The sequence below is a fragment of the Ochlerotatus camptorhynchus genome, unplaced genomic scaffold (genome assembly GCF_037179485.1).
Source record: "Ochlerotatus camptorhynchus isolate MF236.1 unplaced genomic scaffold, CSIRO-AGI_Acam_v1.1 ptg000144l, whole genome shotgun sequence".
NCBI lineage: Eukaryota > Metazoa > Arthropoda > Insecta > Diptera > Culicidae > Ochlerotatus > Ochlerotatus camptorhynchus.
Window position 1 is genome coordinate 788,611 of NW_027040634.1, and position 14,177 is coordinate 802,787.

General features: G+C 37.3%; 2 protein-coding genes across 2 annotated transcripts in view; one reads left to right on the forward strand and one right to left on the reverse strand.

The window, feature by feature from the left end:
* IKKbeta (I-kappaB kinase beta) overlaps positions 1-14,177 on the forward strand; it is a 526,241-nt gene that overhangs the window by 325,603 nt on the left and 186,461 nt on the right. The gene's annotated exons all lie outside the window — the stretch shown is intronic.
* LOC135700907 (CD63 antigen-like) overlaps positions 1-14,177 on the reverse strand; it is a 152,082-nt gene that overhangs the window by 17,126 nt on the left and 120,779 nt on the right. The window contains exons 3-4 of the mRNA XM_065221575.1: positions 2,338-2,410; positions 2,073-2,188 (exon numbers count right to left, since the gene is read on the reverse strand). Of these exons, the coding sequence (XP_065077647.1) occupies positions 2,073-2,188; positions 2,338-2,410 (189 nt within the window). The remainder of the gene's footprint in view (positions 1-2,072; positions 2,189-2,337; positions 2,411-14,177) is intronic.

Sequence of the window (14,177 nt, forward strand, 5' to 3'; positions counted from 1 at the left end):
TGTAGTTCTGTTCTCAAGATCTACGAACTACCCTGAAGCTCAACAAATTTCTCATCTCCGACCCTCTCTGAAGCTCAAAAAAAAATTCTATGGTGGGTCTCAGACCTGCTGTCTGGCCTGCTTATTCTTATACAATACATGCTTCGTATGCTTCCTTTTGACGGTTGCCAGTCTCTCGTTTTCGGCTGTTTCCTTTTTACGACGATTTTGATCCTCCACATACAAATCAGCGAAGAGCGAGCGTGACAAGACTCTCTGAATGAACTTGTCTCGTTCGCACACGCTGTCTTAGCTGTCAGATGCTTGTCAAGTTCAGTGTCCTTAAGAAACGTTTCGAGAAACTGAACGAAAAACTTCTTTTGAATTACGAATGAACTGATAATTGGAAAATTCCCTGAGTGGAACCAAAATTCCCTGAATATCCAGGTTTTTCCAGAAAAAAATAAAATTTCCTGTAAATTCCCGTTTTCCAGGTTTTTTCCAGGTAGTAGGCACCCTGGATTAATAAAAAAAATTAAGATCCTGGTCTTAGTAAAACTGATCAATATTAGTCGATACATTTCAGAAAAACAATAAGGCATATGTTACATCTCAAACTTTGAAAAACTTTCTAAGGAGCACGTCTTTTAGTACCTTGAACTCTTTTCATGTCACATAATTTGAAAAAAATCTCCATTTCTGGGATATTGAATGCATGATTCAATATCCCAGAAAGAATGTAGGAGAAATTTTCTAAATTATGTGACATGAAAAGTTTTCAAGGTTCAAAAATTGTCAAATATATTGAAAGTTTATACTCTGAGTCATTAATAATTTCTTTTAGATCTCAGACTTTTTTATATCCTGCACTAGGGAAAATAAAATATTCAAGTTTCTTAAAGGAATATACGAGATATCGGACTAAGAATATTTATTAATATAATTCTATTAACATAGGTAGTCAAATATTAAAAGGTTCGGAATTCCTGATAATTTCCCGGTTAATTCCCGGATCTCCCGGTTGCCCGGTTCACTGGCCACCCTTTTAAATAAAGCGTTCAATGAGTTTTATGGAAAGCAAAAAATACAACAATCTTGATTTACCAAAATCTGAAAGACTATGCAAGATACTTTGTCAACACTGGGAAAAAGTAAATTTTGCATCGCACTTTTTTCAATTCATTAATTAAATAACTCATATCTTCAAATGATGTAGCATGATTGCTGAGTACCTCTAAATCCACGTTTTCATGGTGTTATCAATTAAGAGCGCGAAAATAAACTTTTAAACTACTGTGGAGGTGGCTGGATTGGTAACCGATGAAAATTTTCTCGACTTCCCTGAGCATAGAATATCCACAGATAAACAGACATAACGCATTGAATATTTTGGACTGTTAAACATCGTCACTAAAACACTACCGCCATCTGTTGCACACACTGTCATGGTATGTACGTTCAGCAGATGAAGTAGCTGATGGTAGTGTATAAACGTCAAACGCAAGAGAACTATACGCGCCATAGGTGACAGTAGTACCAACTAAGAAAAAAAAATTGACCGTTAAGGTGTTTCGCTGTGAGGTCCTTATTCTCGCTACCACTTCGATACTTTAAGTGCACAAATATCAGCTTCCACGACTCGTACCACAATGAAACTGTTACCCCACGTTTGCTGAGCTGCAGCATACATGCAGTAGCAATTTTGGGTGAAATGGGGCACTAATTTCCGAAATTTGTGTAATTGAAAATTCGAGGTGGAACTGAATTTATAGCCTACGTGGCGGCCATTTGTGAATTCTACAAGGAATCACCATAAATCCGTATTAGATGAAAAATTCAAGAGTTATGTCTGTTTGTCTGTGGAATATCATTATCATTGTGCTTACCACACAATACCGTAGGCGACCGAAATCCATACACCTCATACAAAAATTAAGCGTTTTGTATGAAATGTACGGATTTTAATTAATTTCTTAGGTGTACGGATTTCGGTCCGTTCCCCCACGGCACGAATATGTTTTGAGAAATACTCTCTACTTAGTTCCAATTCGGACGTAATAGACATGACAATAATATTTAAATCAAAAACTCACCGTTATGATCATACATGGGCTTTCCTTGGCGGCGCCACAGCATCCGAAGCAGGCAACGACGAAAATGACGGATCCAATCACGATTAGCACTATCGGAGCTGTCCAAAAGGTCTCACCTGCAGAGGCATCAGCAATCGCACATTGTATCCGTAAATTGAGTCGATGAGCGGCCGACAGAGCAGCATTATGAAAGGTCATCAGGGCGAGAAAAATTGATCAATGAAATAGATATGTGTGCCCGCGAGTTGGGACTGATGACACTTACCGAGGAAATTCGAGTAGTGATGGTAGGACGATTGGATGATGGCTCCCGTTACTACGACGACCAGTCCGGTGATCTGGAAAAGATGAAGTGCGAACAGAAATACGGAGAATTAATTTAAAAATATTCATAGAGTGTATGGTTTACGTGGAATGAACCTCAAAATGGACAACCAACTCGAAGTCAATTGTGTGTGTGCAGCGGATACGCTTCGCTTGATGATTCGATTTATGAAGTGAAATGAACGCATAAAGAGGATCCGAAATTGAAATTGATTTAATTAATTGACTTCGGTTTTTCTGGAGAACTGTCCACACACACAAAAAAAGACTAATTCAATCAAATTTTCTGGTCGAAAATAATCAATTAAATACTTCAATGGAGTACGACCCTTATTCTCAACGGTGGGGTGGAGTAATTCTGGAAAAGGGTAGGTTTTTTCTCTACTCCAAAGTGGTGTCATATTTCATATCAACGCTCGTTATCTTCTTCATATCAGAGAATGCAGATACCGGAAGCATCCCCACATAGAAAGGAAACGCAAAGTGGAAGCCAAATGAGAAGAACCGAGGAGATCGCTATGCGCCAGAGATGCTGAATTGAAAATGTGGTTCTTTTTTATTCTGCTGACACATGACTATGTGGTGCGGTAACCCATATGTGCCCTTGAATATGTGTGGTGCCTGGTGCGACGACACGACGAAACTGCTCCCCAGCAGAAACTTTGATGATGTATAGTATGTAGCGCAAAGAAACGCGACCCATCGGAAAACTCATTACAGGCATTACAGGGCGTGCAATTAATCAATAAATCATAATTAAAATTTCCTCTATGGGTGCTTCATGTAAAGGCAGAAGGCGGTGCCCGCTGAAAGAACAAGTTTTGGCATAAACTAAGGCAGTGAACCAGTTGTGCGATTGTTGGCGGAAGAGCTTGGCGAAGTTCTATCGTCATTTGCACAGCTTGCGAAAATTTAGCTTGGACTCAATGCAGGATAGTTTTTCCATTAGTAATGTTGCCTTTTCAACTTTTTTTGTGGAAGAAACAGGTATTTTTTTTATCAGGATTATAAAGTTTCTCTGGTTCAGATTGCGATGTCCTTTAAGCTTTTAATAAGGACTCATTTGTAAGACCATTCGACCATTAACACTCACCAGGGGCATCGGCTAGCAATATTTCAACAATGTGTGACTCTTTATCAAATCTAACGGTACGTATGCAAAGGTACATGCATTAAGAAGTTATCTTTAGTAAAAACATACTATGTTTGATTTAAATCCTGTCGAAAAACAGCGGTAAAGCACGTGTTGTGCATAGTAGGATGGACATAAGATCAAAATCCCTACAGGACTATTAGTATTAATACTCAAGTAAATCAATCAAAACAAAAGTTGTCAAACCGTCCTGTTATCAAGGCAAATATGCAATACGTACCAAAAAGAGAAGTCATAATTCACTTAGCGCAATAAATATGACAGTTGATCTATCAATCTCGCGCCTACTCACATAAATTGAAATGAATATGCTGCTTTCACTCACGGAAGCCCAATCTTTCACACAACAGCAGCATGAGTAATGACCCAATGAAACAAAACTGCTACAGACATCCAAAACGAGAAAGTTTTCTTCCTACTGAGTAGATATCCATCTCCATAAAGCATCACGATAAAGTGAAGGATATTCCCAGGGTACTCCACCGCACAAGCGTAGGCATACAGTTGAAAATTCGATATGACCTACGGGGAAAAAGGCGGAAAATTGATATGGGACATTCTTTTCTGTCGACCCTCCCCCTCCTCCACCCAATCTCTCCCTCTCATTCGTCCCCCACAACGATGAAGACCCGGGATGATGGCCGGTAATGATGATGGTTCTACAACATTCCATTCAACTAAAAGGGCTTCCAATGATTGCTCACATTGACGAATTGGTGCTACAGCTGTCGCCCCAGATGATTCAAGCACATCTGTATGTGGCGTGGGAGAACGAGGCACAATGTATAATATGGCCTGAGGGTCATCATGGGTATTCGTTATTTGACTTGCGGGAAATTACATCGACGGGACCATTGCCCAAAAATTTGCTCTCTGGCAGAGAAATTCTAACCAGTGCTGCAAAATTTGTTGTTAGCTACAAGTTTTGCTCATAACTCAAATCTGTATCTCTTATGCATCACGAACTAGAGCGGGCAGAACTTGTTACTGTTTTTCAGTGAATGTAAAATACATTCACTGAAAAACAGTAGTGGCTTCTGTTCGCTCTGCTTCGTCATGCATGAGAGATACGGATTTAAGTTCTTTACAAAAGTTGTAGCTAATAACAAAACCTACAAAAGCTCTATACATCATTTTGCGGAATGCTGTTGAAGAAAAAAGTTAGAGGCAAATGAATGTAAATGAATGCACGAAATGAATGCAAATGATTTTCCATGCCTGGTCACTATCACGAAATGAAAATGATCTTCAAAGGATGTCATGTCATTTGGCAGTAACGAACATGTGCATGTTTTGTTCACAGCTAAATTTATAACAAAATTAAATGAATTAAGTAAAATAAATCTGTAGAGCCTTCAGAGAAAACGTGCATCTACGTCCATCTACAACTGTGCACGAGAATGCACAAAATTACACTTTTTGTTACCATGTTAATCTTTGTCACTGCAAACGAAAGTTTAGGTGAGAGTCAATTCTTCCAGTGACAATACAAAAATAAGTTTGTCAATATCGCGTGAAATCTGGCAGAGATAATGACAAAACTCAGCACGGATTCGAACTATTTAGGCTTGTTCCAGTTTCAAACACATTTGTAAATTTGTTTGCGAGAAATCAAACATGCGATGAATAAGATAAGATAAGACTCATTGCTCATTATATGGTAAGAGCACTCTGCCGATTTCCATCCATAGCTTGAAATTAATGAAGCATGTTTTGAATCTCAACTTTCTTATCATTGCTCAGCAGGGCGGCTACCTGATCGACTACCTTCTAGTAAATTTTTACGCTTCTGAATAGCTCATTGCTTATTCATAAGATATAGGGGCCTCTGATAGCCTAGTCTGTAAAGGCACGATATTACCAAGCCGTAGGCGGCGGGTTCGATTCCCTGTTCGGTCGAGGAAATCTTTCGGATTGGAAGTTTTCTCGATTTCTCTGGGCATTTAGTTCCATGTCATGCATTGGTGTTGGCATAGAAAGCTCCCAATTAATAACTGTGGAAGTTCATTTAGAAAGCTAAGTTAAGAGCCGGCAAAACGCTCTCTACAGAAGCGTTTTTACGCTTTTTAGCCTAAAAGAAGAAGTTATTCATCGTATTCACTTCCAGTTGGGTTCTTTCCGCATAAGAACAACAAATACAGTTAAATATGGATGATTAATTTCAACAGCGCATCTGATGTTGATGTCCGAGAACCGCTGTGTAAATTTAAATTATGGCTATCGAGTAGGTGAAAACTTTCTGTTTTTTTTCAGATTCTACCTTAGTTGTACTGTCTAGTGCAATGACTCTGCTTCAGATATAATTCTCATTTTCAGAACAAGATTACCAGAAGTAGGAAGCAACTCAGCAAATGCATTCACCATTGCTGCAGTAAAGTTGAGTGAATATGGTTCAATACTACAAGAATCCAAGCAAATGTCTGTTTTCAACTGGCATCGATATGGTAACCCTATTTCGCACCATCGGACCAGGCCACATAACCGCGTCCCGGAAGCACCAGATTATCAAAATGGATATGTAATTGAAATTTTCCACACCGCACGGAAGTATTGGGCAAAGCCTGCCAATGCATCGATTTTTGAGAATCGATTTAATATGTTTGAAGCAATCGATCCATCGATTAAATTGTCGATCTTTATGAGTTGATCACGACACCGTTATTTTTTCTATTTCGACAAACATTCCTTGAGGCTTCTGTGAAACAGCTGCAGACAATTATTTTGAAACACTTTCTTGAAAAACATTCTACCACTCTAAAAATAAAATCCTCCAAATTAAATCATAATGAGTATTTCTGCTGAAGATAGGATCGACGAAAGAACAGTGTCCACATTCCACGTGGGAAGTTTCTTCCTGCGTGGACAACCATTCCATAGCAAAACCGAAATAGTGGTGCTCCGAATTTTGTAAAAAATTGTAGTTGCATTCATTATATATTTTTTGACGCAGGACTCCGTTTGTGATTTCTATATGGGGGTACACTTTATGAAAACCGAAAATGGAACATGCAACAAAATTATGAAAGATTTTGAACATTAAAAACTCAGCTGCCCCTGGACCAATTTCAATGACTCTATCATCAATCGATCAGAAATATGTATACGCATCAATAGCATTGCTTCCGATTGATGATTTTTAACAAGAAACTATAGAAAAAGTGGTAATGTCAAACATTGTCCAATGTACAAATATAAAACGATAATGTTATCACTGTTTTCATGAAATAAACGTTCTTCCCAAACACAGTCGTCATAATCGAGTACCACTTGGTTGTACATCATTCTGTTTTAACCTGAAAAGATATAAAAGAGCGCAGCTGTCTGGCCTCAACTCATTTTCGCTTCGGACGGCGTGGTGAGCAGGCAGCAATAGCAGCAGCAGAAATGTGGTGGCAGGTTAAGTAGTCCAGTCTTCTACCTAACAACCAACAATGACTGGTCGTGGCAAAGGAGGAAAAGGTCTTGGTAAAGAAGGCGCTAAACGTCATCGCAAGGTTTTTCGTGATAACCACCATCCATCGTCTGGTTCGCCGTGGCGATGTCAAACGTATCTCAGGCTTGATCTACGAGGTGTGCTGAAGGTGTTCCTGGAAAATGTGATCCGTGATGCTGTCACCTACACGCCAATCGTAAGTGGCCATGGATGTCGTTTACGCTTGGAAGCGACAGACGCACTCTGTACGGTTTCGGAGGTTAAATCATCACCAACTTTGGCAACAAAACGGCCCTTTTCAAGGCCAACAAGCTTATTATAGTGAAGACTTGGAATAGAATTTATCTGTGCTTGTTTGTCCATGTTCAGAACCACACGCCCCCAACGACCACACAAAATGCTCTCCAGAGTTGTAACCTTGTAACCAAACTTGGAAGCAGGGGTGAAAATGATTTTGATCGATTATCTTCATCAACTTTCTCTTTAAATAAAAAAAATACTACAAATTTGGTACGCCTACAATTAAAAAACGGAGAGAGTTGAGATAATAGAGGATCGATTAATTCAAAGAACTAAATGCTCTTCACGTTTGAACCGTCCACTAGCGGTCCTACTTCAGGCTTCCGTTCGTGCCCATAGGCACAGACCCTTCTACCATAGAGGTAACTCTAAGCCCAGAAAATCCCGAAGAAACGTGCTCAACTTTTTGTTTCAGCTCTGGAACTATCTTCGGTCCCAAGCTAATCGATACACTCCTCGAAACATAGGAAAATCCACGAACCCCTTATTTTATCTGTCAAACTTTCATAGCGATTCAAAACAAACATAGTTCAGTACTAGAATTTCGACTGGAATGGGGTACGTTAATCGATTTGCTTGGGACCAATAGGCTAGTCAAGTAGTGAGCCAATTTAAAATTGATAGTTTCGTATTGATTGTTGTGAAGTTATCAAGTGTTGAGTTTTCGCTCAATAGTCATATGTGACTAGACTGTCATAATCCATTGTGACTATAATAGATAATCAAGTGGTTCAAAAGTTATGAATGTTTGAAAAAAGTCATTTTTGATTTTGAAAACATGGAAACTCGGGTCTAACATTTTGCAATAAGGAACAAAACGACAAACTATTACGAAATTCCGAGAACCACTATATCGTTTTGCTATGAAATGGCTGAATAATAACATATGTTAACATTGTTCGTTTCATAGCGTGTAACAGTTATTTTGATTTACTTCAGCTGTTCAATAACTCAGTAATTGCCGAATCCAGTGTCCATCGTTCGGGTTTTATAAAGTGTTTGTAATCGATGCAATAAAATCGATTAATCGTACTCAAACAATCGATCTGGTTTATTTCGATTCAAGATTGCCCATTACTAGCGCACGGATAACAATCCAGAATCAATTTGTCTACGGTTGACTCGAGGGTAAATTCCCAACGCTACATACCTTCACAGCGATAGCAGCGTGGTGTCGACGCGATGGCATTCGCCATGCACACGAGCTTTAAAAGAGCGTTGAAGTTTTGTGGCAGTGACTGGTCAGCGCCAGAACCCGAATCGACATCGTCGGAAGGGTTAATTTTAGAGTGTAAGGATAGACTGGATCCAGCTACCAATATCTTTCCATGCGTTTGACGATACAGATGGTTTAGGTGAATGAGTCCTGTGATTCAGATGCTGTTCTGTTCACGACGTTTCTCTGGCTTTCGACATTTTTAGTTGTTTGTTGGGACTAGATTCTTGAACATTTATTCAAGCTTGTTTTTTTTTCCTAAATCTTGATCACAAATGATGAATCGCTCATCTATAATGTAAATCTGGTTCACAATCTTCAAGAACTTTGTAAAACATTTAAAAAATAAATAATCTGACACCTCGAATTTGTTCAATTTTTGTATCAATTTTTTGTTCAAGTTTAAGATTTCTTAAACGATTTCTTATATCAATCTCTCACTTTTCACAATTCAACTTAATGAACCATCCGATAACGTTCTATATTCATGGTTCTATAACTCAGAAAAAGTTAAAAAAATGTGCCACTGGGACCTTTGTAATCTCGTGCTAAAACAAAGTACGATACTGAGGGGGCAAATTGATCAAATATAATCTAAATAGAGAAATAAATTGGTATTAAAATCAGTAGCTATGAGGTCTCTATCATTCTGCATGATTACTTATTATATTGACTGTCTTGTTTACTTTTAGAGCATTCTTGTAATCTTAAATTTTAAAATATCGATATGGGGTGAAATTGATTAATCCTTGATTCAATTCGAGTAAATTTCTAGTATATGTTATTATTAAATATGGTTTCCCTGTGCGACGTGTATTTTAGACAGAAATCACCAAAAATATTTCTTAAAATTAATAGTTGCGCCTAAATGTAGACAATTTCTTTAAAAGTCACTGGAAATTTAACAGAAAACCATTGATTTCTCAAAATTAAAAACATTTTACCGTATTTTTTAATGAATTCATTGACACATAATTTAATGAAACATACCACTTTATAGTCAATGACAACAACCGTTTCAATCCTAGGTTTTTAAGCATATCCGTTGGTTTGAACGCTGATATTGAATTCTATTGAACGTCTGTTAAATAAAATTCAAATTCATGCAGTAAAATCTACTTTTTTGCTATGAGAAAATCGTCAAAGCAATCATTGGAATCTTATGATGAAATACTATCAGAATTTCTACTGATATATATCACCGAGAATTTTCTAAGTAGCAACTAAAAACGCAATCCATAATGATCAATTTGCCCCCGGATTACCCAAGTAGCATTTCTTGTTTTATTGCACTCTATTAGTGGTTATTGAGATCAATTTCATAAAACCGCCAATAAAATAAATAGCTCCAGCACAACCTTTTGATAACCGCTATAAGATCGTCATACAGCTTAGTGGACCACTCTTGATAAGGTTTATAAAGCATGTTTGAGAATCACCATAAAGCTGTCTTAAAACCTTTTGTCAGGAAGCCTCATACTCTACAAAAGGTTCTCATAGCCTCTATAAGAGTAATATTGTATCCAAGCAGTTTTATTACGCTTTGGTGAAAATCAGTTATAAAGCCAATTTAATTTGTATTGGCTTCAAAGCAACCGCCATAAATTAGCTTGTTGTTGTTCTGTTCTGCTGAAACTTTTTTCCAAATGGAAATCTTTAGCGGTAAAAATATGTTTGAGTGTTGGTGTCAAGATCACCATGCCATCAATTTTGTTTCATGGCGACATTAGTGAAAATTTTAAAGAAAATATATGACTTTTTAGAAGTTCCAAAACATATGCGCTTGAAATGTTATCGTGTATATTGAGATAATATGAGCGTTAAATAAATGCGCCTCCAAAATAATTCAAGTTAACAAAAAAGATTGTTTCAGAAATCAAATGAATTTGATGGAATTACCTTAATTTTACAGAAAATTGATCTCAATACATAAATTCATACCAATGCACACTGGAAATCATTTCGGATCTCTTATTTAGCCATTATTTTATTGAAATTTCTTGGATTTTATTCCAAGGCTAATGGCATTTTCATAATGACAATATGGCGACAGAGGACAGCAGGCAAGAAAAACACCAAGCGCAATTTCTTAAAACGTCTAATGCTTACATTGCACACTGGGTCAGGAATGCAACCTAGCGGATCAAAATTAATAACTCCGAAACGAAGCATTTCCGCGACTTGGTGTCTTCGGCAAAATTTCTCGTCATAATAAGGACCATCTATTGACATAAACAAATAGTTCGAAACTCTTCCGCAAAGATGGTGCCACAATCTAACTTCTTTCTCTGACGTTTTGGAGACTTGATGTTTTGGGCAAAGTTGTTTATCTTGACAAAATAAACAGCTATTTCAAAGACGTTAAATTTCCACTGTCTGCTGGTTCCAAGTTATATGGAGTTAAAGAAAAAAATGTCGAAAATATGGTTTTTTTCTGTTTCGGTTTTTTTTTGCTTACAGCTTTATAATGTTTTATTATTCTCTTATGCAAATACATTAAATAAATAGCTTTTGTGAAGAAACATACTGGATTAAGCTTCAAATTTCAAAGATATTGTTGAAAAAACGAGAAAAAAAACATAATTTTTGAACATTAATATCTCCCAAAGCGCAAAAAATCGCAACTTTCTCTTTCGTTGATAACTTATTCACAGAACCGTTTCTTGATGTGTTTGTCGTATTGGATGCTAGATAAAAGCTTCTTTTATCGATTTATGTGCTGAAAATACCTGGGAAAGTTGACGAAGCGAATCTGTCAATATTACTTAGAACCTAATGCAATGTTCAGCTTGAATTCATTTATTTATTTGAGGGCAAATGTATATTCCTATTCTATGGGTGCAACCGATGAATTTTACAAACATTTAGAAATGTTTTGAATGGTAGATTAACCTTTATGAAAAGTTATGCGTGATTTCAACCTTTTTGCCCTAGGACTGTCACCATTTCGACCAAGATTCGACCGTGTCACCCCATGTATATGCGAGCGAGACGTATACACGAAATGTTTTCATGCTCATGCTAACAATTTTGTTGATTTTCTTTGCGCTCCGCTTGGAAGTACCGGAAAGTTTTGATTCTTTTCTATGTTGTAAAAATAAACCACCTATTTACATTTCTGACAAGTCGCAACTGAATGCTTATAATTGTTTTAAAATAACTGTTTCATGGCCAACTAGTTTTATTGCGCTTATTTATAAAGCAACGAAAGGATAAATTTTTGGTTTTATAAGGGCAATTTGTATTACTTTTTTGTATACTTCAAAGCAATCATAAAACCTTTCATAAGTGAAAATAGCATAAGCATCAGTTGGTTTTTTAATTAGCTTTATAGGGGTTTTGTAGATAGCTATAAGAATGTTTCATGACTTGCATTGTATATGACCGTCATAAAGCTGTAGGTAATGGTTGCAGCTGCAATAAAACCTTTATAAATTTGGAATATAGCCAAGCAGCTCTAGATTTGTTACTTGGGTACGGTATCTAAATTCTGGGACTAGGACAATGTGACATCGTTTAAAAATTTTAAACTAAAAAAAAGCGTAATAATTTGTATTTGTATTTAAAATAATTCATCAGACAATTTAGTCTTGATGAGTCTCAGCAACCAATGCACAAAATTTATCAATCCCTATTGCAAATGATAGTTGCAGGTCCGCTATAAAACGTTATTAAATATGTTTTAGATTGCACCAGATTCGAAAATCTGATCGGTACTGTTCGGTTGAGTTCCACGAACAGTAAATCTTAAAAAAAAAATACCAGACACAACTATATCGCAATTCTTTTTTCACTGCACAAAAGTTCAATCAAATAAACCAAATTCCGTGATTTTCCAAACGTTTTTCAGCAAAATTACACGTATAGGAAACTATCCATATTTTTCGAAATTCACATTTTTTGAACGATGCAAGCGCCAGAAAATCAGTTCAAGCAGTACCAATGAACCATTGTTCCTATAATTCATAGCGACTTTTTTTTTACTTTAAATGATCTTTATTTCTTGTGTTTGTGTGGTTTACATGTATGAATTTTCAAGTGACACAGATGCGTCTTTTCAACTTTAGTACATTTGATATTTTAATTATTATTTACAGTTCCTAGTCCTATCAGGCCTGCTTTAAAGTATGACCACCTTGGTGGGATTGGTTTGATTTGAATTAGAAAAAGGAGACTACTTATAACTACTATTTACAACTACAACTAACCTAACCTACTATATACAAATTGCTTATCAAAGCATGTTCTGATGTATTGCATTTCTGCACAAACCTAGTCTTAATGTCATCAATTTTGAAATCTAATTTAGGAACATTTGCCTCTTGGTGGAGATCTAAAATTCTTGTGTCAAAGGGACGACCAAGGATCATCCTGAGCACTCTGTTCTGAGCGACTTGGATTTTGTTCCTGTGAGTCTGTGCACATGATTCCCACACCGGAGCTGCGTAGAGGATCGCAGGTGCTATAATTTGTTTGTAGACAGCCAGTTTGTTCACCCTTGAGAGGCGGGATCTACGGCAAATCAGCGGATACACACACCTAACCAAGGCGGAACACTTGATTACGATTTTCTCCACATGCGAGCGGAATAGTAGCTTTTCGTCAAACAACATCCCGAGATAGGTTACTTCGGCGGACCACTCAACCCTTGTGCCATCCATGATTACAGTACAAGAGGGCGCCGGTTTTAGTTTGGGTGATTGCCGATGGAAGATCATGATTGTGTGTGTTTTGGAGGCATTGATTTTGATTTTCCACGTGGTGGCATAATCAGCAAAGATGTCAAGGCATCGTTGGAGCTTGTTTGTTATTTCGCGAGGCATCCTACCCTTGACGGTTATTGCGGTATCATCTGCGAACAGGAAGAACACGCAACCGTCTCCGAGGGGAGGAGTGTCTGAAGTGTAGATGCTGGGACCATCTAGATATGTGACCATCTAGATATCAATGAGCAAGAAAAACTTACTTAATCCCCGTAATCTTTTCATCAATTTCATGATCCATTTCTTACCTCGGTTTACTCCATGGTACGAGGAGAGGTCCTTGACATGACAATTCCTAGAGTTACTTTTCTGACTGTTTCTGGATTTAACGCTAGAGGCAGAAATTCATCGGGTTCCACTTCATATATAAAATACATTCCATGAACCCAGCTCTGCAAGAAAATTCTCCGAGATACTAAACTTAACCAAACCACCGGATCTGGACCGGATTCCGCCGGTTGGAAATCGTACACACTAAGTTTTTTCGCCATCTAGGCAAAATATAAGTTTGCAGAGGACCACGGCAATCCTAGAGTAGATAGTCGTCAATGTATGTCGCAAAATAATGTACTGACCGCTATTCAAAAGTTCCTTGAAGCAATTCATAATTTTACTGGCTTTAAATAAATTGAAATTTGTTTTGTTTTCATAACAAAGGCAGATTAACACAATATCAGATTAATTTAAAGTGTTTTTTGTTACCTCTTACATGAAGTTTACAATGTTCAGAGTTGGTTGGAAATGCTATCTAATATCCAAATAAAGCTTTAGTGTGATAATATATTAGCCATCGAAAGTTCTGAAGAGAATTGGTTGATAGTTCCGCTAGAATACGGCAGTGTGAATTCGAATAGAAGTTGAAACTTAGCGAGGGCCATTAATGCGACAGTACTAGTCAAACGCACACTCTTTTACC